This window comes from Pristiophorus japonicus, chromosome 14 (genome assembly GCF_044704955.1).
Source record: "Pristiophorus japonicus isolate sPriJap1 chromosome 14, sPriJap1.hap1, whole genome shotgun sequence".
NCBI classification, from domain to species: domain Eukaryota; kingdom Metazoa; phylum Chordata; class Chondrichthyes; family Pristiophoridae; genus Pristiophorus; species Pristiophorus japonicus.
In genome coordinates, this window is record NC_091990.1 from 63,224,316 (window position 1) to 63,250,211 (window position 25,896).

A 25,896-nucleotide genomic window follows, 5' to 3' on the forward strand; every position below is an offset into this window, starting at 1 on the left:
TGAGCTGAAGTTTATGGGGAGGGTCAGAAAATGGGAGGCCAACCAAAAGAGCATTGGAATACTCATGAATGGAAGTGACAAAGGCATGGATGTGGATTTTAGATAGTTTGACGAGGCAAGTTCTGGACGAAACACTGCAAAATTACACTCATTGTGAAGTGCTGCAAAATACATTCAGTGTGACATGCTGCAAAATACAGTCATGAACAAATACTCAAAATTACACTTACTAGAAAATACCATTTACTGCATCCACCAGGAAATTTTCCAGAATATACTCTCTGGGTAACATTCCAAATACACACACCAGGAAACATAACAAAATACACAAAAAACTCAAGAATATTTTCTGAATAAACTAAGATGCATCTGAGTTAGACGTATTATTTTAAAACAGTAGTGTAGTTATATATTTTTTTATACATTTGTATTCTAACAGTAACAATGGGTCAATATTCTAAAAGGAGAAATGTGATGAATATCCTATTGATATCTTATGATTTAGGGCTAGATTTGACAGTTTTGTGCAGATTGCCCAAAAATGGGCATTATTTCCAGCATAGGCGATAAAAATGGGTTTTCAGATCACCGGCTTGTCGCCCATTTTCAAAGCCCCTAGTCTCTATTTCTGAAATTGGGCGTTACCACGAGCGATTATGAAATGGGCGGTAGCGTTAAATCTCTCTGACCTGCTGCCATAAAGTGTCCCTGTCCTGAGCAACGGCATGGCAACGCTCGATTTCCATGATTCAGGAGGTCAAGGGTCATTATGACATGCGCAGAAGAGGAGACAGAGAGAGAGGGAGCTGAGAGGACTGAAAGCATGTGTGGATGTGGTGTGGCTGCTTTGGGAGGAAGAAGGGAGAGTTTAGAGCTTTAGAACAAATAGGGAAACAAAAATTAGCTGTTACCAGCCAGATATTTGCCCAAATTTGGCCTATAGTGAACTGGGAGAGGAGCACATTGGAGGGCGCAAAAAGGCGAGGAGGTTCTCGGACGAGGCAAATGCCTCCCTTCTGCAGGAGGTCGAGTTACACTGGGGTGATTTGACTCGGAGGGCGTGGGAAGCCACCCCAAAGGCCTACCAGAAGATATGGGCTGAGATAGCAGAGGTGGTCTCGTCGGCAACCAATGAGATGCGTGAGGGCAACCAATACCGCAAACGATGGAACGAGCTTGTGGGATCCGCAAGAGTAAGTATTACATTTATTTACATGTACTTATGTATTTATATAATTTAATTTGTAACAGTCATGAGTGACTATCAACAGATGTGAGGTCTTTCACTTTTACCAGGAATGTTGTAGTCAAAGCCTGCAGTCACGGTGCACATCTTTAGGTAAAGAATCATAATTATCATAATAATCATGATTACTTCTGTCGATTATGTGTTGTATCAGTCTCTGTGACAGTACCTAGCAATGATATCACACAATGATCTCATGCCATGTCGTCCTGTCACCTTTTACAGAAGAAGCTATCGACGATGAGGTCCGTGCAGAGGCGAACGGGTGGAGGGGCCACCAATCCCCAGCGACATCACTGAGATGGAGGAGCGGGTGCTTGCATTCGTGGGGAAGCATACCCGAACAGCCACGGATGCATCTGCAGACCCTGAAGTGATGCAACGTGAGTAAACTTTGCACCATTGTGTGATGTGAAGTCAATAGATGCCACACCCACTCATATCCGAACAATCATATATGATAGATGATTTCTAAAATTGTCCTAGAAATAATGCTGGCCTAATGAAAATCATTGCAATGCATAATGTGTTGATGGTCATGAAATGTGATGTCTGTGATAATCTTGATAGCGGTGGTGCTTTTGTCGTACATATGCTGTGTGTAGCGCAGGAATCACCTTGTCACCCGAGCACTCCCTTCTCCTCTAATAATCTCATTTGTGTTTTGCAGCTCAGCCAGCAGCGCGGCCCCAGGCAAGACCACAGAGGTCAGAAGGTGGGGGCGTGGGGCCAGACTCGGCAGACGATTCTACATCTGCTGGGTCTGTTCTCTACGGATGAGAGCGCAGACTTTGAGGAACCTGCATCGCCACGCTCCAGAAGCCATTCCACCCCAAGGCCATCTAGTGCTCCTCCGGTCATTCCCCCCTCCACTCTGGAGGTACCGGCCCCAAGCACCTCGCCACAGGGCACCCCATTTGTCCCCAAGTCGGCGCCGACCACGCGGCGGTTTCGTGGATGCGGCAGGTCTGGTCCACGAGCGCGACATGAGAGCGGAGAGATGGGAGACTTGTCCAGAAGGACTGTAGGCATTGGTGACCAGCTCCTCGATGCATTGGGGAGCATATCCCGACAGCTGACTTGAGTACGTTCCACGGATGGCGGAGGCCCTGGAGGCGATAGCCAGGAACACTGCTGGCACAGACCTCACAGTGGTCCCGGAGCGCGCCACTCCACCCCTAGGTTCCGCACCACCACTGCGAACAACAGATGAGAGGCAGGACCAAGATCCTGCTTCTGGATCAAAGAATGTTTTGCCCTCGGCACTCCCCATTCCCATACCCGTGCAACCACCGCCTCTGCCTTCATCCTCCCAAACAAGGCACTGCCTGAGGAGCTCTTTAGCCAGGCGGCGTCGAGTGAGGAGGGGGAAGGGGTAGAGGTGGGGAGAAGATGGGGAGAGGTAAGGAAAGTGAGGTGCATGTCCGCAGGTGATAGCTGCATTATATCTCCATCTGGGTGTATGAAATTTGTTGCAATGTATGGAGGGAGTGGACCACCCTTCTGCTTTGCATTTGTATCCTGTGTTGCTGGACATGTTGACCATTTGATTGATGTCAATGGTGGAAAAAGTGGGGTGTGGGCGGGGATAGGGTGTTTTTGCCCTTGATTCTTATGATTTCAGACCAATGTTGGTATAAAAATTTTTTATTGAACACACCTTGTTGCGCATTGTCTCAGATAGCTGGACCATTACACACTGGTGATTCCTTAACATGAAAAGGTTAAATAAAACTTAACTTCAATCAATGTAAACTTTAACTGGCACCAAGGTGATGGCCACCATTGATGTCTGAGCTGCACACACACAGCAGTGTGTCAGCGTTATCACACAGCAACGTTCTTTCAGGCAAATTGTTCAGATATCAGCTCCTCACATAAGAGTCTTGTAGCTATGTAGCCACCACGGGCCCTTTCCTGCGGTCTGGAGGGGGTCGCAGGCATGGTGGCATAGCCAGCCTGATTGTCTGGCCCTAGGTCAGCATACAGCCCCTCGTCCTCCGCTTCCTCTCTCTCCTGAGGTGGAGCATCAGTCCCTTCTGGCAATTCTTGGCCTCTCCTGATAGCCAGGTTGTGCAGCATAGAGTACACGACCACAAATTTAGCTACTTGCTCAGGGTTGTGTTGTAGCTCCCTCCCTGAGTGGTCCAGGCATCTGAAGCACTGCTTAAGCACAGTTATTGTTTTCTGCACCACATTGCGTGTGTCTCTATGCTTCTGATTGTATCGCTTCTCAGCCTCGGTGTGGGTGTCACGCAGGGGGGTCATCAGCCAGGTGGCTAGGCCATATCGGTTATCACCAAGCATCCAGCATTGTCCTTGTGGCTGACTCTTAAAGATGTCAGAGACAGCGCTCTCACGCAGGATGTGAGCCTCATCGAAGCTGCCCGGACATTTGGCATTCACTGCCATTATGATTTGGTTGTAGTCGACAACTAGTTGGACCTTCAGAGAGTGAAATCCTTTTCTGTTATGAAAAAGCTCTGGGTCCTGAGAAGGTGCCCGCATGGCGATGTGAGTGCACTGTATTGCTCCCTGCACCCTGAGGAACTTAGCAATGTGGTAGAATGCTCCAGCCCTGTCAGTCTGAGCCTCCGTGGTCATGGGGAAGCTGATAAAGTCCATCCTTCGTGCGTACAGGGCCTCCATGACCTGTCTAATGCAGCGATGACTGGCATGGTGAGACAGAGGGGAAATCTCGACCACGGAGGCCTGAGAGAAACCGGACGCGTAGAAAGACAGTGCTGTGGTGACCTTGACCTCGACCGACACTGATGTCCTGATGGCAGGCTATATTTGTGGCCTGATGAGCTCACACATTTCACTGATCGCCACCTTGTGGAAGCACAGTCTCCAAAGGTAAGACCTCTTTTCCCTGTAAGTGCGGGGTGTGTATGGTCTGGACCACCTCCTCATTCTTCCACGTCTTAAATTGGGCACATAATGATGTGCATCACACAATGAGCCATTTGCACTTTGCAGCATCCACGTATTAATCGATGCAGGCTAAGAAATGGCTGGCCCCATTGCAAGGAAATTATAATAGCGATTGATCAGAAGCAATAATTTCCTCACTAAAATACACCTACAGTAAACCCCAATAGTCCAGAGTCTGAAAATATGTCTGTTGAGATGGCCACTTCACCTGAGAACTCCAGAGTCAATCCAAACTCCCGCGAAGTTGAAGCAGCCTTTTGAATGAAGCGACCGTCGATTTAAAAAATGGTGCCCACACCGCTGTGATTCGTTCAGAACAGTTCCACTTTTTCTGGGTGGTTTTTTGAGCGAGCGATATTGTGGGTGAGATGTGTGCAAGGTGGTGAAAATGACGCTAGGCAATCTCCTGGGCGTTAGTTTCGGCAAATATGACCTTTACGACAAAAAAAAGTCGGCGGGCGGAATTATTGAATCTCGGCGTTAATTCCGTGCGGAAACTAACGTTGGGCAATATTATGGCCGTTGATTTCGCCCATTCTGATGATTCCGCCCAAAAAAAGTGGGCGGGCGGTATTATTTTTTTTCCCAGCGTTACGCACATGGGGAAAGTAACGCTCGGCGATAAGTGTCCAAAAAATGGGTGTAATTTTCCATTTTATGGCTAAATGAGCGATATATGGGTGTTATACGTCATTTCAGCATTAAAATGGACGTTAAGTGGGTGTTATGCATGCAAAAAAAGTGGAAAATCTAGCCCATTATATGTTTCCAATTATTTTACCCTATATGTTTTTTTTCTTAGACCTTTCCAAATTCCCTCTGTGCCACACACAATTCCATGAACAAGGTAACTGGCAAGCAACCATTTCTCTCGCCTTTGGTGCTTTGAAATTGGTAGTGCTTGTGGTGGTTGAGAACAACTAGTCTGGCTGAATTTTATATTTTCCATCCTGCAAAGTAAAGTGTTAAAGACTAGCTGAAATTGGAAACTCACTGTGTGGAGAATCACATGTCAATTAATAGAAACATAGAAACATAGAAAATAGGTGCAGGAGTAGGCCATTCGGCCCTTCTAGCCTGCACCGCCATTCAATGAGTTCATGGCTGAACATGCAACTTCAGTACCCCATTCCTGCTTTCTCGCCTACCCCTTGATCCCCCTAGTAGTAAGGACTACATCTAACTCCTTTTTGAATATATTTAGTGAATTAATTGCATAGAAGTTGCTGCTACACTCAAGTCCAACAACAGAATGCACAATCATTGCTCTCAGTTTGATGAATATCATCCCCTGCAATGTATGCATTTGCACATTGTTTTGCTCAGTTAAATAGAACAGAACAGATATTCAAATCACAATGTCACTACAACTCAGTTAGAAGAGCCTCCCCAGATATGAGAGCAGGATTCAAGTCTTGAATGGACTTGGGATTTCTATAGAGTTAAGAACTGTTGAAGAGAAAACTGCTTTGCATGAAAGAAGAAACAGATAGTCTTGGAGACAGCTTTAGCAATGGAGGAGATGTTAGAGTTCCATTAAAGCTCAGAGGACTTAGTAAACCCAAGAATATTGTGTAATGAAGAAAGGTGATGGGTGGTGCCATCTAATGCAAGAGTTATCAGTAAGAGGTGCCAAAGAAGTTGTGGGGAAGATTTTGATCTTCGGCCAAAAATGGCATGAAATCGGCAGTACAATTTTCAGATTCAGGCTTCATTTGAACACTATCGGCAAGCTGTGGCAGAAAGTCAGCAAGCTTCTGCACAAGGTCAAATGGCAGGTAGACCTGTGTGGTTGTGGGAGCAGATCCTGGAAGTAGATGGGGGAAGGGGGGAGGAGCGCGGTGGGGGGAATTCCCCTATCCTCAATAAAATCTTTTAAAAATCTTTAACATTTTCTGAGCGGCCTACTTTAAGGACTGTTGATTAGGGTACACAAAATCTGTACAACTGGGATTAACATGCATGGTGCCATTTTCCACCTATATGTGTATTAAAATTAAAATTGTAATCAGATAACTGCAATAGGCATGGGACCCCAATTTGCATATTTAAATAGCCTCCTACCTGTTTTGGATGTGAGTGCTGAGCGCCCATTTACATGCCTGCCTGAAAATTGAATCAGATGCACCAGTGGGTATCCAAGGAACTCACAAGATTTTCCTTTGCCTTTTTTCAGGTGTGAAACAGGTGCCAGGTCATTGAAAATCCCCACCCCCGTGTGTTTGAAGATGAATTCTGTTTGTGGTTCAGTTACCGTATTTTTGCTTATGGTTGAAAAGGTTGTTGGTTTTACTCCATACTTTGGCTTGAGTCCATAATCTAGGCTGATACTTCAGTTCAGGCCCAAGCGAGTTATATTGTTGAAGGTGCCAGTCTTTGAATGCAGTTTTAAATTTAGGATCTGTCTGGTGGTTCACATGGATGTTAAAGATCCCATGGCACTATTCAACGAAGATCACGTTTCTTGTTATCTTGATATCATGTGGGGTGAATCAAATTGGCTGAAGACTGGCTTCTGTGATTGTGCGGATCTCCGGAGGATGCTGATATGGATCATCCACTCGGTACTTCTGGCTGAAGATGGTTACAAACGCTTCAGCCTTGTCTTTTGCACTCACGTACTGGGCTCCGTCATCATTGAGGATGGGGATCTACATGAAGCCTCCTCTTCCCGTTAGTTGTTTAATGGTCCACCACCATTCACGACTGGATGTGGCAGGACTGCAGAGCTTTGATCTGATCTGTTGTGGTGCAAGGGGTGTTGCAGTTGTGTGGGGAAGACTGGTTGGGCTGCGTTCTCTTTACCTTTCCACTATTGTTCATAGGTTTATATGTAACCTTCAGGGTTGCTGGCCAAGGGCCGTGTGGCTCTTTGTCAGCTGGCGCAGACACGATGGGCTGAAATGGCCTCCTTCAGCGCTGTAAATTTCTATATTTATATGATTGTGGGATCGCTTAGCCCTGTCTACGGTATGCTGCTTCCGCTTTCTAGCATGTATGTAGTCCTGTGTTGCAGATTCACCAGGTTGGCAACTCATTTTGGCCTGGTGCTGCTCCTGGCGTGCTCTTCTACACACCTTATTGAACCTGGGTTGGTCCCCTGGCTTGATGGTAATGGTAAAGTGAGGGATATACCGGCCCATGAGGTTACAGATTGTGGTGGAATACAATTCTGCTGCTCACAGCGCCTCATGGATGCTCAGTTTTGAGATGCTAGATCTGTTCTGAATCTATCCCATTTAGCATGGTGGTAATGCCACAAAACAAGATGGAGGATGTTGTCAGTTTGAAGACGGGACTTCATCTCCACAATGACTGTGCGGTTGTCACTGCTACCAGTGCGGTCATGGACAGATGCATCTGCGACAGGTAGATTGATAAGGACAAGTTCAAGTAGGATTTTCCCTCGTGTTGGTTCTCTCACTACCTGTCGCAGGCCCAGCCTGGCAACTATGTCTTCAAGACTCGGCCAGCTCGGTCAGTAATGGTGCTACCGAGCCACTCTTGGTGGTGGACATTGAATTCCCCCACCCAGAGTACATTCTGTATCCTTGCTACTCTCAGTACTCTTCCAAGTGATGTTCAACCTGGAAGAGTACTGATTCATTGAGGGAGGGCGGTAGGTGGTAATCAGCAGGAGGTTTCCTTTCCTATGCTTGACCTGAAGCCATGAGACTTCATGGGGTCTGGAGTCAATGTTAAGAACTCCCAGGGCCACTCCCTCCCTGTATACAATTGTGCCGCCACCTCGGGTGGGTCTGTCCTGTCGGTGGGACAGGCCATACCCAGGGATGGTGATGGAGGAGTCTGACAGAAAGGTATGATTCTGTGAGTATGATTATGTCAGGCTGTTGCTTGACAGCTATCCAAATTTTGGTACATGTTGGTGAGCAGGACTTTGCAGAGTCGACTGGGCTGGGTGTGCCGTTGTCATGTCCCTAGCTGGTGCCAAGATCGATGCCAGGTAGTCCGTCCAGTTTTATTCTTCTTATTGCTTCTTGTAGTGGTTTGTTACAACTGATTGGCTTTCTAGGCTATTTCAGAGGGCAGTTGAGAGTCAACCACATTGTAGTGGGTCTGGAGTCACATATAGGCCAGACCAGATAGGACGGCAGATTTCCTTCCCTAAAGGACATTAGTGAACCAGATGGGTTTTTACAAAAAAATCCGATAGTTTCATGGTCACTATTACTGATACTAGCTTCTTATTCCAGATTTATTTAATTAACTGAATTTAAATTCCCCAGCTGCCATGGTGGGTTTTGAATTCATGTCTCTGGATCATTAGTCCAGGCTTCTGGATTACTGGTCCAATAACATTACCACTATGCTACCATTCCCAGATTGATGCACTAGAATATGCATATATCTGTAAGTCCCTTATAATAAAACAGGCCTTATATAATTGAGTAGTATATTTTGTGCTCCGACCTTACAATTAGAAAAGCATTCTTACCACATTATCCCAATGCCAACCTCGCAACTTTGCAGTGGCAAGGAAGAGACAGTAGGGCAGAATGAAAAAAGGAGGGAAACAGCAAGCAATGTCCTCAGGACAGTGAAATAAAAAGTGGTAACATTGGTTTTAAACAGAGAAAACTAAGCAAGAGAGAAAGTGACCAGTGTTGGGAGAAAAATTAAACTGTTCATATGAGATGAAACAACATACAGAGATGATGAAAGTCAAAGTTGAAAGAAAATCTGAAGAATGAAAATTTTAAGAATGTTAAACACTAGGCTGCCGACTTTGCCCCGCATTGGGTTTGGGGCGGTCATTTCGCTGATAGAGATTTTTTTGCGCTGGCGTGGGATGCACCGGCGCAGATTTGGGCTCTTTGTTCCAAAGAAATGTTGACTGCGCTAACCTGGCGTTCCCCTGGCTTTTGTGCTGCGCTCAGCAGCATGCTCAGCACATCAGCGCGGCATGGAGCAATGTCGCAATGTCCCTCCCCTTTTCTTAAAGGGGCCAAGATGCTGCGATCTGAGCAGCACATTCAGTGCTGCCTACAGGACGACCAGGGAGAGTTTTGGCTGGGCCAGCAGCCTGGCACCCAAGAGGTGGTGCCAGCCTGTCTGTTGGCAGCCCGACCAAACCAGCTGCCACCATTGTCGGGCCGACTGAAAAGCTGCCGGTGACATTGCCATGCGCAGATCTCACTCCCGCGGGGCAATTTCCCCCATGGATCGGCGCAGGATGATAAGGGGTCGGTGCAGGGCGATAAGGGGTCGGCGCACACACGCGCACTGTGTCGGTGCGCTAATCGTAAGGTGCGGCGCAAAGGGGGCAAATCCATGCGGGTTGATGTGACCACCATGCCCGCACGCTAAGCTCTCCGGTAGCGCCGTATTAGCTCTCCGGTAGCGCCGGCCAACAGCTCTAAGTGACCCTGCGCAAAGGGGCAATTTTGGCCCCTAGGAATGTTTATATTAACTATTAGAATTTAACTTGGGGTCTGCAGTTGACAGCTCATAGGACATGATTCTGATGTCAAGTCCTGATAACTTCTTGAGTGAACTTTCATGCTGAAAGATTTTAATGTCGGGGAATGGACCACTTTCCATTTCAACATCCAGTATCAGCATCAAGCACAAAACACTATTATACCCCTACTGCACCATTGTGATACTTCTTCATTTTCCACACGAACCATCTTGTGGCCTATATGAAACTGTCAGTATAGAATTAGGGGAAGTTAGAGGCAGTTGTCACAATTGCAATGGACAGCGCGTGGGCGATAAAAATGGGTTTCCAGATCGCCGGCTTGTCGCCCATTCTCAAAGCCCCTAGTCTCCATTTTTGAAATTGGGCGTTACCACATGCGATATGAAATGGGCGGTAGCGTTAAATCTCTCTGACCTTCTGCCGTAAAGTGTCGCCGTCCTTAGCAACGGCATGGCAACGTTTGTGTCCCGTAATTCAGGAGGTCAGGGGTCATCATTATATGCGCAGGAGAGGAGACAGAGAGAGAGGGAGCCGAGAGGGAGTGAAGGCGTGTGTGGGTGTGATGTGTGTTTGTTTGGCTGTTGTGGGAGACACGAGGGAGATTCACCAGCAGAAAAAAGCCTACTAAGCACCAAGAACATAGTTGGCACCAAGTTTTTGTCCAACAAATAATATATAACATGGAAGGGATGGAGGAGGCCCTGGAGCTGATAGCCAGGAACACTGGTGGCAGAGGGCTCCCAGTGGTCCCAGAGCGCGGCACTGCACCCCAAGGTGCTGCACCCCCAGGTGCTGCACCTCCCATTGCCAATGACACAAGAGCCAGGAGCAACATCTTGCTTCTGTCTCGGAGCACGTTCCCACCTCAGAACCGTCCTCTCCCGTATCTCTCCAAGCAGTGATTCGGCCATCTTGGCCCCCCCCAAATGAAGCATCACCTGAGGAGCTCCTCGCCCAGGCGGCTTGGATTCAGGAGGGGAAGGGGAAGGGGTAGAGGTGGGGAGGAGAAGCGGGGGCAGGGAAAGGGTTGGTTTTTACAGAAATACTTATGATTTCAGACAAATGTTCGGTTTAAATGTTTTTTATTTAACAAAACCTTGTTGCGCATTGGCTCAGATAGCTGCACCATTACACGCTGGTGATTCCTGAACATCAAAGGGTATAATTACACTTAACTTCAATCAACTTAAACTTTAACTATCACCAAGGTGATGCCCACCATTGATGTATGACCTGCACACTCAGCAGTGTGTCAGCCTTGTAAATACCACCAGCGTTCTTTCAGGCAAAGCGCTCATTTATGAGCTCCTGACATAAGAGTCTTGCAGCTATCATGACACCATGGGCCCTTTCATTCGGTCAACAGGGGGCAGTGGCATGGCTTCAATGTCAGCCTGATTGTCTGGCCCAATGTCAGCGTCCACCTCCTTGTCCTCCTCTTTCTCTGGTGAGGTGGACTGTCAGACTCATCAGGCAATTCTTGTTCCCTCCTGATAGCCAAGTTGTGCATCATGGAGCACATCACCACGAATTGAGCGACCTGCTCAGGGTGGTATTGGAGCTCGGCTCCTGAGTGGTCCAGGCATCTAAAGTGTTGCTTAAGCACTCCAATGGCTTTCTCCACAATATTGCGAGTGACTCTGTGGCTCCCGTTGTATCGCCTCTCGGCTTGGGTGTAGGTGTCACGCAGGGGGGTCATCAGCCAGGTGGTGAGGCCATATCCTTTGTCATCAAGCATCCAGCATTGCCCTTGTGGCTGATTGTTAAACAAGTCAGATACAGCGCTCTCATACAGGATGTGAGCATCATGGATGCTGCCCGGAAATTTAGCATTTACTGCCATAATAATTTGCTGGTGGTCGACAACGAGTTGGACATTCAAGAAGTGGAATCCCTTGTGGTTCCTGAAAAACTCTGCATCCTGAAAAGGTGCCTGCATCACGATGTGCGTACAGTCTATTGCTCCCTGCACCTTGGGGAAGTTAGCAATTCGGTAGAGTCCTAAAGCCCTCTCAGTCTGAGCCTCCCTGGTCATAGGGAAACTGATAAAGTCCATCCTGTGTGCGTACAGGGCTTTAGTGACCTGTCTAATGCAGCAATATGTGGCATGCCGAGACAGACCGTAAATGTCGCTAGCTGAGGCCTGAAAAAAACCCGACGTGTAGAACGACTGTGCCGCAGTGACTTTGACCTCGACGGACAGTGCAGTACTAATGGTGCTGGCAGGCTGCAGATCTCCCCTTATGAGCTGGCATACCCCAGTGATAAGCTCTGTGGAAGCGCAGTCTTCAAAGACAGGTGTTATCGGACAAGTTGAGGTAAGACTTGGTGTGTAACGTCTGGGCCTCCTCATCAGTCTGGCATGTCTTACATTGGGCACATAATGCTGTGGAGCGTACCTTCTGCCATCTCGAGTCTGCAGCATGTAATTGGTCATCAAGAGAGGGTGAGAAAGGACAGGCCCCATCCCAATAGCTATCTGTTTTCCACCGATTGGTCACAAAGAATCAATATCCCGACGAAGACACCTATTAAATTCCAATCGTTCACAGTATGATAAAGATGTTTGTTCAGATGTTCACATCACCTCCAAAGACCTCCAGAGTACATCCAAACTCCCCGAGGTTGAAGCAGAGCAGCCTTTTAAATGATGCGACATGTGATTTAGAACATGGCGTCCATACCGCTGTGAGTAGTTCCGGTTAGTTCCACTTTTTCCCGGCGTTTTTTTGGGTGAGCGATATTGTGGGCGAGATGTGTGCGAGGTAGTAAAAGTGACGCTGGGCAAGCTCCTGGGCGTTAGTTTTGGCAAATGTGATCTTTACGACAAAATAAAGTGGGCAGGCGGTATTATTTTTTTCCCGGCGTTACACACATGGGGAAAGCAACGCTCAGCGATAAGTGTCCGAAAAATGGGCGTCAGTTTCCATGTTGTGGCTAAATGGGCGATATCTGGGTGTTATACGTCATTTCAGCATTAAAATGGACATTAATTGGGTGTTATGCATGCAAAATAAGTGGAAAATCTAGCCCATTGCATTTTATCAAACTGAACTAGATTAACCTAGTCTCTGAGAGGAAAGGCCAGTGTCTAACACACTGCACCATCCAGTACCCAAATCTCAGTATTTAAAGTTTCTGATCATCCATAGCAATTGAGAACATTTCAAATTGGAATTCTGTTTGAAATGGCGTATTGATAGTTCATTTGGGATAAGAGGCATGTTACATGTGGGCGACTCAGTAGATGAATGGCGGAGCACAGAGTTTACAAAGGAGTAACCCCTCCTGACGTAATGTGACACACAATCCCACGAGCTTTAGAGATGAAGAAAGTGTAGAGGGAGCATTTTAGCATGACTGCATAAGTCAGCAGTAGGGTCTTCCTACCTGATAAGCTGCTCTCATGACATCAATTACAGATAGTTACCATGGAATAACTGCTGCAAATAGCGGTTGGAAGGAGAGTGGCATCAGATCACCAAAGGGCTGCCTTAGGTGATACTTCAGCTAGGAAACCATGCTATAAGCAGGAAATTCCACAGCGGAGAAATTGGCTAACCCCCGAAAACGGGCACATGGATCGTCGTATGCAATTAACTCACGTTGGTTCATTGCATTGCAGGCAGCAGAGTAAATTCATGCTGTCTGCTGCTTTACATGATTGCTGTGTGCAGCCAGCGCTACCTACGCTGTTCATTGGCTGTACACATCAGCAGGCAACTCGATATCATAAGTGGCTCGTGCTACTTCATGGCAGCCTGCACCTCTTAAAGGGGAGGGGCATTGTGGCTGCAAGAAGTGGTGGGAGTCTTTTGAAAACTGAGGAGGCGAAATTGCCCCTTTTTATAGCCCCGTTTATCCCTCCAGAGAGGAAGACACTTTTCGCCCGGGGGAGGGGAGGGCTACTGCTTCCCGGGAAATTGTCCGGGCATTTGCGGAAGTGCTGCCCCGGTGACGCCGCGCAACCGGCAATGACGTCACCGCCATGCGCGGCGACTCCTCATCCCTTAATGCTCCGTGGGGGAAATTGCCCCACAGGCAACGAGGCTGGCGCGAGCAGATGTCAACGCCAGCTTCGCGGGTCGCAAAGCTGGCCGACATCCTCTCTCGGGGCAATGTTTAAAGGGGAGAGTCCAGCGCCCCGGGCCTCCATCTTTTTTTGTCGAGCGACTCTCAGGTCGGCTCGACGGTGGCGGCCCTAGTGTGGTCCGGGCCATCATCGCTGCAGGCCCGGTCGCGCACTGCTCTGGTGGCCCAGTGGATGCCATCAGATGACTTGCAGAGTGCACACCGTCCCTCTCCTTTAATGAAAGGGGAGGGGCGTTGAAGTGCGTCAGCATTAGTGGTATAGAGCGCCTCAGTGCGGAGCATTAGTGGTATAGAGCGCCTCAGTGACCTCCCTTTATTCAGCAGTGTACTGCAAACTGCAAGATGTTGCTTACATCTCCGTCAGCAGCCTGGAAGAAGCCAAATGTTGAGAGCCACAGTCACCTTGACAGCCACAAGCAATGCTGTCCTTGCCCTGCTTTGAGGTTTCAGTTATAGCTGCAGGAGTTGGCAGATCTCAGTCGCAACCTCTTTAGTGAAACAAAGACATCTCAAGCATTGGTTGTCGCTGAAGTTGAGCTGAGAGAATTGCACCCTAAAGACCCTCAGGAGATATGGGGGCCGAAATTCAGGGTCTCGGAAAGACCCGTTACTGCCCAATTTGCGGCGGCCATGCGTCAGAATCCCATGGCTGCCACTTTGTGGTTAACTGGCCGACCCGACCCAAATTCAGGTTGGGGATTTTTCAGCCTGGACCCGATTCTGCCCTGATGCTGATGACCTGTGCAAGTGCGTCATCAGAATGTGCACCGCCGCTCTCCCTCACCTGAAAAATGCACCAACCGAAATTCAGGTCGAAATGTCGTAGCCCCAGCGCAAGGTTCCCCCGACAGCTTTTTCTGTCGGTGCACTTTCCCAGAGTGTGTGCGGCCCGGCAGTGCAGTAGCCCTTCAAGGGCAGGGCCCACTGCCGCGGCCACCATGTATTTATTTTTGCCGGTCGACTTCCCAATCGGCCGGCAAGATAGTGCCCACGGGTTCGGCCGGGCCGTCAACAGGCAACTTGGCACCCCCTCTTGGGTGACAGGACACTGGCCCAGCCGAAACCCTCCCTGGTGGCCCAGTGGCCGAAGATTTTAAATGTCCGATTCTCTCCCCTTTAATGGAGGGGAGAGAGCGTGGTGACGCACACATGCTGTGATGTCACCACTACTCCACTGCTGATTGACAATGGCGGAGTCCCGGTCCTGACCCAAATTCAGCCCCTCAGCCTGCCTTCCTGTCGATCTCCCGCCCCCACTATGACCGACTTCCGTTGGGACTTTGAAATAATTTCAAAATCCTGAAAATCGATCATACCGCATCATGGATCCCTGCAGTAAAAACAGAAAAAAAACTCATAGGAGCGCCAGCTATCTTGCACTACTGAATTTTGGCCCCATGGCCTCTTGCAGGAGAGCTCGGACATGTGTCATGCTCCTCCTGTGCTATGTGGGAAGTCAGAGACTCTGCTAGTGTCCCTGACGACTACATGTGCGGAAAATGTATCCGACTGCAGCACCTGACAGACCGCATTGCGGCACTGGAGCTGCAGCTGGATTTACTCTGAAGCATCCCCCTGCAAAACAGATACACCGCTTTGGGTACTGTTGAGTGGGATGACTCATCAGGGGAGAGCAGCAGCAGCCAAGTTCATGGCACCGTGAGTGGCTCTGCTGCACAGGAGGGCAGGAAAACGAGTGGGAGAGCTATAATGGTAGGGGATTCTATTGTAAGGGGAATAGATAGACATGTCTGCGGCCGCAATCGAGACTCCAGGATGGTATGTTGCCTCCCTGGTGCAAGGGTCAAGGATGTCTTGGAGCGACTGCAGGACATTTTGAAGGGGGAAGGTGAACAACCAGTTGTCGTGGTGCATATAGGTACAAATGATATAGGTAAAAAATGAGATGAGATCCTACAAGACGAATTTAGGGAGCTAGGAGCTAAATTAAAAAGTAGGACCTCAAAAGTAGTAATCTCCGGATTGCTACCAGTGCCACGTGCTAATCAGAGTAGGAATCGCAGGATAGCTCAGATGAATACGTGGCTTGAGCAGTAGTGCAGAAAGGAGGGAGTCAAATTCTTGGGGAATTGGAACTGGTTCTGGGGGAGGTGGGACCAGTACAAACCGGACGGTCTGCACCTGGGCAGGACTGGAACCAATCTCGTAGGGGGAGTGTTTGCTAGTGTTGTTGAGGAGGGGTTAAACCAACATGGCAGGGGGATGGGAACTTATGCAGGGAGACGGAGGGAAGTAGAATGGGGGCAGAAGCAAAAGATAGAAAGAAGAAAAATAAAAGTGGAGGGCAGAGAAACCCAAGGCAAAAAGCAAAAAGGGCCACATTGCAGCAAAATTCTAAAGGGGCAAAGGGTGTTAAGAAGACAAGCCTGAAGGCTCTGTGCCTCAATGCGAGGAGTATTCGTAATAAGGTGGACGAATTAACTGCACAAATAGCAGTTAACGGATATGATGTAATTGGCATCACGGAGACGTGGCTCCAGGGTGACCAAGGCTGGGAACTCAACATCCAGAGGTATTCAACACTCAGGAAGGATAGATAGAAAGGAAAAGGAGGTGGGGTAGCATTGCTGGTTAAAGAGGAAATTAACACAATAGTAAGGAAGGACATTAGCTTGGATGATGTGGAATCGGTATGGGTGGAGCTACGGGATACCAAAGGCAAAAAACGCTAGTGGGAGTTGTGTACAGACCACCAAACAGTAGTCGTGAGGTTGGGGACAGCATCAAACAAGAAATAAGGGATGCGTGCAATAAAGGTACAGCAGTTATGATGAGCGACTTTAATCTACATATTGATTGGGCTTACCAAACTGGTAGCAACGCGGTGGAGGAGAATTTCCTGGAGTGTATTAGGGATGGTTTTCTAGACCAATATGTCGAGAAACCAACTGGAGGGCTGGCCATCCTCGACTGGGTGATGTGTAATGAGAAAGGACTAATTAGCAAACTTGTTGTGCGAGGCCCCCTGGGGAAGAGTGATCATAATATGGTAGAATTCTTTATTAAGATGGAGAGTGACACAGTTAATTCAGCGACTAGGATCCTGAACTTAAGGAAAGGTAACTTCAATGGTATGAGACGTGAATTGGCTAGAATAGAGTGGCAAGTGATACTTAAAGGGTTGACGGTGGATAGGCAATGGCAAACATTTAAAGATCACATGGATGAACTTCAACAATTGTACATCCCTGTCTGGAGTAAAAATAAAACGGGGAAGGTGGCTCAACCGTGACTAAGAAGGGAAATTAAGGATAGTGTTAAATCCAAGGAAGAGGCATATAAATTGGCTAGCAAAAGCAGCAAACATGAGGACTGGGAGAATTTTATAATTCAGCATAGGAGGACAAAGGGTTTAATTAGGAGGTGAAAAATGGAGTATGAGAGGAAGCTTGCTGGGAACATAAAAACTAACTGCAAAAGCTTCTCTTGATATGTAAAGAGAAAAAGATTAGTGAAGACAAACGTAGGTCCCTTGCAGTCAGATTCAGGCGAATTTATAATGGGGAACAAATAAATGGCGGACCAGTTAAACTGACACTTTGGTTTTGTCTTCACGAAGGAAGACACAAATAATCTTCCGGAAATACGAGGGGACCGAGGGTCTAATGAGAAAGAGTAACTGAAGGAAATCCTTATTAGGTGGGAAATTGGTTTAGAGAAATTGATGGGATTGAAGGCCGATAAATCCCCGGGGCCTGATAGTCTGCATCCCAGAGTACTTAAGGAAGTGGCCCTAGAAATAGTGGATGCATTGGTGATCTTTTCCAACAGTCTATCGACTCTGGATCAGTTCCTATGGACTGGAGGGTAGCTAATGTAACACCACCTTTTAAGAAAGGAGGAAGAGAGAAAATGGGTAATTATAGTTAGTCTGAAATCAGTAGTGGCGAAAATGTTGGAATCAATTATTAAAGATGAAATAGCAGCGCATTTGGAAAGCAGTGACAGGATCAGTCCAAATCAGCATGGATTTATGAAAGGGAAATCATGCTTGACAAATCTTCTAGAATTTTTTGAGGATGTAACTGGTAGAGTGGACAAGGGTTTATTTGTGGAAGTGGTGTAAGGGTGTCAGTGGATGTGGTGTATTTGGACTTTCAAAAGGCTTTTGACAAGTCCCACACAAGAGATTGGTGTGCAAAATTAAAGCACATGGTATTGGGGGTAATGTACTGACAGGGATAGAGAACTGGTTGGCAGACAGGAAGCAGAGAGTCGGGATGAACAGGTCCTTTTCAGAATGGCAGGGTGGGGTGCCGCAGGGCTCAGTGCTGGGACCCCAGCTATTTACAATATACATCAATGATTTAGATGAAGGAATTGAGTGTTTTCAAATGACACTAAGCTGGGTGGCGGTGTGAGCTGTGAGGAGGACGCTAAGAGGCTGCAGGGTGACTTGGACAGGTTAGGTGAGTGGGCAAACGCATGGCAGATGCAGTATAATGTGGATAAATGTGAGGTTATCCACTTTGGTGGCAAAAACACGAAGGTAGAATATCTGAATGGCAGCAGATTTGGAAAAGCGGAGGTGCAACAAGACCTGGGTGTCATGGTACATCAGTCATTGAAAGTTGGCATGCAGGTACAGCAGGCGGTGAAGAAGGCAAATGGTATGTTGGCCTTCATAGCTAGGGGATTTGAGTATAGGAGCAGGGAGGTCTTACTGCAGTTGTACAGGGCCTTAGTAAGGCCTCACCTGGAATATTGTGTTCAGTTTTGGTCCCCTAATCTGAGGAAGGACGTTCTTGCTATTGAGGGAGTGCAGCGAAGGTTCACCAGACTGATTCCCGGGATGGCAGGACTAACATATGAGTAGAGACTGGATCGACTGGGCCTGTATTCACTGGAATTTAGAAGGATGAGAGGGGATCTCATAGAAACATATACGATTCTGACAGGACTGGACAGGTTAGATGCAGGAAGAAGGTTCCTGATGTTGGGGAAGTCCAGGACCAGGGGACATAGTCTAAGGATAAGCCATTTAGGACTGAGATGAGGAGAAACTTCTTCACTCAGAGAGTTGTTAACCTGTGGAATTCCCTGTCGCAGAGAGTTGTTGATGCCAGTTCATTGGATATATTCAAGAGGGAGTTGGATATGGCTTTTACGGTTAAAGGGATCAAGGGGTATGGAGAGAAAGCAGGAAAGGGATACTGAGGTGAATGATCAGCCATGATCTTATTGAATGGTGGTGCAGGCTCGAAGGGCCGAATGGCCTACTCTTGCATCTATTTTCTATGTTTCTATGCTGAGCCTTTATCCCTCTTCTTCTCTCTCTTCTAACAACTTGCCCTTCTCTGCTTCGCCTCTGTTCATTCTTCCAGTCATGCTCAATTCCACACAGAAGGCCGACTACGCTACCCATGTCTGAAAGCAACTTGTTTCTGCACAAACTTTTAAATGAATAAAAAAGTTCTGGAGCACCCATCAGACCACAACCTGTAATCTATTGAAATGTTCGGCACGTATTGGAAAGCTCTGCAAACACGTACACTTGCACCGGCACTCAGAAGAAATAATCCAGCAACTAACCACTAAGTAGTTCATGATCCCTTTAAGTAGCACTGCCGAGGGCTCCTTCCTGCCATTTAACGTCGTGTTCAGCTGTGCGAGGTTAAGACAGGGTGTAGGCTGGAGCGTGGCGTTCGAATATGGCAGTACTAGACTCAAATCAGCGTTCTGATAGATGTCATAATCTACTGCTCTGTATGCTGCTGGCAGTCCTCTGGCACGCATGCGCGCAAACCTCTTTACCAAGATGGCAACCAGTGCACTTCCCGTTGGAAGTGTGCGCACGCATCTCTGATACCATTTTCAAGGCTAAAAAATGGCACAACACAGCCCAATTTCTGCGCCATAATTTGTTGGTGTCATTTATTAGGCTCAGGTTGCTTCAAATGACCTCCCACTGTTTGCAATGGATCCACTCCAGGACACACTGTGTAATTGATGCTAGTGCAACAGCCTAGCACAGAGTGCAATTCTTGAGAGTCTCCAGACCAGCACTAAAAGTAACATTTTAAAAAGTTGAAACATCTGGTAAATTATAATTTTCTTGTATAAAAAGGAATTTGTTTGAACAAAAAGTACTCCCCTTAGACTTTCCTTCTCCTTTGTAGATAGTTATGCACTCCAAACATTACAAAGAAAGATGATAATTCACTTTTGAAAATGCTTTCATAACTCAAAAACACTGAGGGGGTGAAATTGCGTATCGCCCCATTTGAGGACGGTAACCTTTATGAGGCAGGACTTCCTGCTCTCAGCGCAGAAGTCCTGCCCCGCGACCTAAATTCGGGATACTGCCCCCGAGAGGAAGTGAAGCGCAATATCGAGTGCTCCACTTCCTCTTGGCGACTGCTCTGGGGCGCTAAGCGTGTGAAATTCGGAACGATACGGCTTCGCCACGTAGTACTGATGCGATCACAGGGCCCTACACTTCCGTTAAAGGGGAGGGCACGCTGTGAGCTCTGCAGGGGCTTTGAAGGCCTCCACTCGGCCACCAGGTAACTTGGATAATTTTAATATAACCCGCCTGGTCGGAAATTAACGAGATCGGGTCAGTCGGCTGCTTTACACCTTGCCCTATTTTTGAAGTCAACGGAGAACAAAATCTGCTGGGTGTAAAACGGGAAGCCAACCTAATCTCTTCGATTTGCCGCTAACCGGATTAGGTTTAAATTACCCTAAATGTATTCAAAGTGTTACACAATGTATCTACAGCAATTCTTACCCTTCATCTCAGAGTCTTGCTTTTCCGAAGGGAAGCTGAGATTTTCCGCGTGTAAAACAGTTGCCTGATTTTGATGATGAATGAAAAACAATGGTCAGATATTTTCCTACACAAGTCATTCGGGGAGACTGCTGCTGCAGGTGCATGCAAACCCCTCAAATGAATTAATTACATTTCATCATTTTTTAAGCTGATGGCAAATGGGGTCCGTGGAACCACTGGAGTTTGTGTTCCAAGACGTGTGACAGTGGCTGGCAACGGCGCTTCCGAATGTGCAAAGGGACAAGTGTCAAAGGTTACCCATGTGAAGGATCAGGGGAAGAAGTCAGGACATGCAATGTGAAAAGATGTCCAGGTAGGAGAATTATATTTCATAATACTTCAATTTATGCTTTACTTTCACTGCTTATTTGCTTTCACACACCTCAGCCACTTAGTTCAGGATGCTCCTCTACCCCCGGAGGGGAAAGGAGTGAAGTAGACAGGGAACAAATTCGGTATAACATCTGGTTCTGGGAGTAACTCCTGATAATTGGATGAAGGAGCAGATCTATCTCAACACTGTAATTGGGTAAACGGATACTTTACCCTAGATCCTCGTGGAAGCCATCTATTAAAATCATAAATATTGGTCTCACACAGTTTGTACTATTGGATTACTGTTTAAGCTGACATTACGATTGCAAGAAACAGAGGTTAAGTTATTTCATTAGAAGATCAGTTTAATTGTGTTGTTTTTTTGCAATATTCTCTATTCTTCCTGTTTTCCCATTCTCTTGCTCAGACCAGGAAATTTGTTTGCATGTCCATGTCAGTTCCTCTGGAACTGGTTGCTAATAGCTGCATGGCAGCCATCCAGGGTGCCTCATTCTCCCTTTGACTTTCATTGCCTTTGTCCCTGTAAAGATGTGGCTGACCTCGCTTGGCATCCATCCACAATGGCATGTCTGATATTGGGAACATGGGAACAGGTTTAGGCCATTTGACTCATCGAACATGTTCCTCCATTTTATGAGAACTCCATTTTTAAAATCCTAATTGTTTTCCTTTTCTGCTAATATCCTTGCTTGCCAAGTAAGTATCTATTTCACTCAAACACCTCAATTGTTTTTGCATATGTGGCCTTCTGGAACAATGTGTTACATAATTACAGCCCTTTATATGAATAATATGTTCATGTATTCTGATTATGTCCCCTTGTCTGATTTCCCTATTGGAAGGAAGGGTCATTCTGGATCTAGCCTGTCAATTCACTTCATTATCTTAAACACTTCAATTAGGTTCCCTTGGTATTCCTCCTGTATGTGGCAATTCATGTCCTACTATTTCATAGTAAACTGCATTACTTGGAATCAGTTTCATTGTAATTCTAAATGTTTCTCCAAACATTATCCCACCGATCCTCAGTCCATTATCTTCCTTTCTCTTTCCTCTCTCCACAGGGTTCTGCCTGATCTGTTTTTTTCACCATTTTCTGTTTTTATTTCAGATTTCCAGCATCTGCAGTATTTTGATTTTAGCTGATTTGAATATGAGATATGAAAAAACATGCAGCTTCTGCACTCTTTAAGGCTTTGCAATGTGGGATGTTCCTAAATTCCAGTTTTGCTGCCACCTTTTTCGAAGGCAATGACACATGCCACAATACAGCGATGTGTATCAGAAGTACTCTGATGTTTTCCCTAAAATATGAGTGTTGGCAAACTGTTCAACCATGGAGGGAGCAAGCCTAATCCTGTTCTCATCTGATTTTCTAGCATGCACACAGTCAAGGAAAACTCACTGGATAGCAGCCATACCTGGGAACCTGCCTGGATTATTTGCTTTCCCAGGGGAAATTGAGTAGTTTAGACTCTGCTGGCCTGGATTAGATTAGCTAATTCAGCACCTTCCTTGTTTGTACAGTTGAGTGTGCATTTACCACTGAGAACCAAGGAACCGCTTTCTTAATCTAACCCCCATCCTACCCAATTCTTATCAGAAAGTTGTATCTTTGTCAATTAGTCAAATAGCTGCTATCTTTCTACTGGGTCTCACATGAACCCCCAGAAATTACTGTCGGTGATATGAGTAGGCGAACGATTATGACAGTCTCTGTTTTGTTTTAAGGCAAGTGTTAAACAGTTTAATTTAAATAGATTAATGCCTCATTAAAATAACAGAAAGAGGAATGTCACACAAATGTGTTGAATGCTTTCCTATTAATATCAGCAACAGTAATACGTAGGCTATTATTTTTAACCAGTTCGGAGGCTTGACTCCCATTTGTCACAGCACCGCGTAAAACATCACTGCTGTCATCGTACAGCTAATTATATAGTTTAAGAAATGGTCAGGACTAAGCAAAGCTCAGAATTTTCACTCCATTTAGTTGTGAAATTTAGACTATCGAAGTACAGCAAAATAGTCCAAAATGAGTGCAAGTTTCTGACTTTAAAAATTAAAATTAAACAGGTGAGGTTTAACCTTAATGTTCTCTGCAATAACTTGCCCTTTCAATAATTTTAATTAAATGTAACTCATTTTGCCTCTTCTGTAGCTCCGCATGAGATGTGTAGGGATGATTACATCATGGCAATGATCTGGAAGAGGACTGCAGCTGGGGAACTTGTTTATAACAAATGCCCTTCAAATGCAACAGGTAATAATACAACAATAATATTACTTTCTCTGCAAGGAAATGGTTCAACAAATTTTTGTTCTCTTTTTTTCACATAAATCTATGTTCCATGGCAGTAACTCAGCTGGTGCACATTGGCATTTTAGTAAAGTGAGAGAGAGGCTGTTGTAAATTCAAGTTAACCATCATTTAAAGAGAATTAAGATCTGTTCATTGATAAATTGGGGAGAGAGTTAAAATCAAAATTCTCTGTTTTGACTGTACAAACTGATAATTTAGCATGCTAATGAATGATTTCCTCCTGTGCTTTGGAACCTGCTTTCATAATATAACTACTGTTGTGTTGCAATGCATCTGTTAAATGTATTCCAGTTCCAAGACCAATTGGTTAAAGTACTTGAAGTGAGGAGATCTGGAGTAATGGAGTAGTCGGGTGATTGTTGCTCTTTACAACAACATCATGCAGTTATAGCAATTTGTATATCACCATTAAATTACATAAAACATCCCAACATGCTTCACAGAGGCATAGGAAGAAAATGACCAAAACAAAAAACGAGATATTAGGAGGGGTGACTAAAAGAGAGGTGGGTTTTAAAGAGAGTCTTAAAGACAGGAGGTGGAACAGGAGCAAGCCACTCAGCAATCTTCTGATGAGGTTTCCAATGGAGAGGAAGAGGAGGAAGATGAGGCCCTCACATTGCTGCTCGAGATGCCAGGGATGTCCTACTAGCTTGAAAGTTCAGTTAGTTACTCTCACTGGGCCAAAGTAACTATCACAACCCTGCCCCTTCCCCCACCCTACTACCACTGACACAAAGAAGTCCTGTAACTAACCATACACCCATTGCACATACACCTATTGTCAATTCATGTCTTCGCATTCATCAACAAGCAACTGAAAACCTGAGTTGGCCCTTGGCGGGCATGAATGGTAGAAGGTCTGCAAATTAATAAATTGTATGTGAATGAATAAAGAAGTGAAACTTAATAATACATTTTCATAAACACCTATGTGCATCGTCATCATCATCGTCATAGGCAGTCCCTCGAAGCGAGGATGACTTGCTTCCACGCCAAAAAGGAATAAGTTCACAGGTGTTTCAATGAAGGACCTAATATTCCTGATCCCGAACTACATCTTGGAGGGTCGAAGATGCCTGTGTGTGGATTTTTTTAACGTGCGGTGGCCGTTGCACACCAGCCACCACACGAGCTTGACAGAGCTAGGTCTTGGTCCAGTCATACCCTCAGTGAACTAAAAAGCTTTTATTATCCTTTCTTCTCCTACGTGGTGCAATCCCTGTGGCTTCAGCAGAGGTAGATGCAGGTTGCTTTGATCCCTGCTCTGACCTCTGAGATGCTCGTCGCTGAGGACCTCTAGATGTTGGAGCCCATGAAGACCCCGGCAAAGACTGCTTCACCTGTACAGGAGCTGATTTACCCATCAAAATACGAGATAGCATATCGGGTATTGGTTGGGTGGAGTGGGGGAGCAATGGGTGAGACGTGGGAACACTTTGAGTGGAGTTCCCACTTCTATGTCCCCTCTCGCTATCATTCCTCTCCTGGGCCAGCGGCACCATTATCCTACCTCAATGCAGGAGAGCAGCTTGGAGAAGATCAGTGACGCCTTTTAAGGCCATGGCAAAGATATCTGTCAGCCTTTTTACGGCAGCCGAAATGTTGCCATCCATACTTTGCAGGATCATTATCAGTGCCTGCAGGAACTGATTAGAGTGCCGCGATTGAAGATGGAGTATGCTTGATAGGGCAGAGTGTGCGGGAGGTTGAGTGGACATTTGATGAATCTGCAACTGTACTCACATTTCCTGACCTGGTTAGATCATTAAACTGCTTCCTGCACTGGATCCAGGTATGGGGTGCTATACTCCTGCTGCTGACCGCCTCAGCCATTTCTTGGGAACCGTACCTACGTCCTGGAGTTTACTGCACCCAGCAGTACATCAAGTGACGCCTCATTGAAGGAGGTCACAGGCTTTGACTGGGCTAATTCCTTCTGTGAATTTTTTCCTATTCCTTAAAATTCTTCCAACTCTTCCAAATTCCATCTTTGCAGTGACCTTTTAAATAGTCGAGGTGAAATCGCGATATGCGGGTGTGTATCACGCCCACTCACGCACATTGGAGACTCAAAACCCAAAAGTAAAATGATAATGAGTTATCTCTGTGGAAATTGGACATTCCCACGGGTCCTACGATCTTCCGTGTTTTGCATCCCCACTATTCAGAACCTGCCTCTGTGTTATTATTGACCCCCATGTTTTTGGATGATGTCGCCAAGGGGCAGCGTGTAGATGAGGATTAGCAGAGCTCCATGGTTAGATTCTTGGGATACTTTAAATGTAACAATGTGGGGGTGGTAAGAGAAGCCAATGCTGGAGATAATCAGATCAGATAGGTAAGTAAGGGTAGTCCCACTGAGCTGGACAACAAAGGAGAGGCATTGGAGATGGATGGTGTGGATGAGCGTGTCAGAGGCTGCAGAGATGATGAGAAAGACCAGCAGAGATAATGCACCACGGTCACAATCATGACAGATACCATTTGTGAATCCTTCTGGTTCTGTGGCAGGGGAGGAAACCTAATTGGAGAGATTCAAATAGGAAGTTGTGGGATAGATAGGCATTGATTTGAGAGGCAAAGACTTTAAAGAAAGGGAGGTTGGAGATAAGGTGATAGCTTGCAATGACAGAGGGGTCAAAGATGCTTTTTATTGAGGAGGATGTAAAGATAGCAATTTTGAAAGGGAAGGAAGAGAGCACATGAGGAGAGGGAACCAT

The 25,896-nt window shown here is 46.4% G+C and overlaps 1 protein-coding gene across 5 annotated transcripts in view; it reads left to right on the forward strand.

Annotated features, from left to right (window-relative positions):
• Positions 1–25,896, forward strand: part of LOC139279927 (adhesion G protein-coupled receptor B2-like) — a 1,236,268-nt gene that overhangs the window by 613,063 nt on the left and 597,309 nt on the right. For all 5 annotated transcript variants that reach the window (XM_070899255.1, XM_070899259.1, XM_070899256.1 and 2 more), the window contains 2 exons: positions 20,663–20,827; positions 23,012–23,113. In XM_070899255.1, the coding sequence (XP_070755356.1) occupies positions 20,663–20,827; positions 23,012–23,113 (267 nt within the window). The remainder of the gene's footprint in view (positions 1–20,662; positions 20,828–23,011; positions 23,114–25,896) is intronic.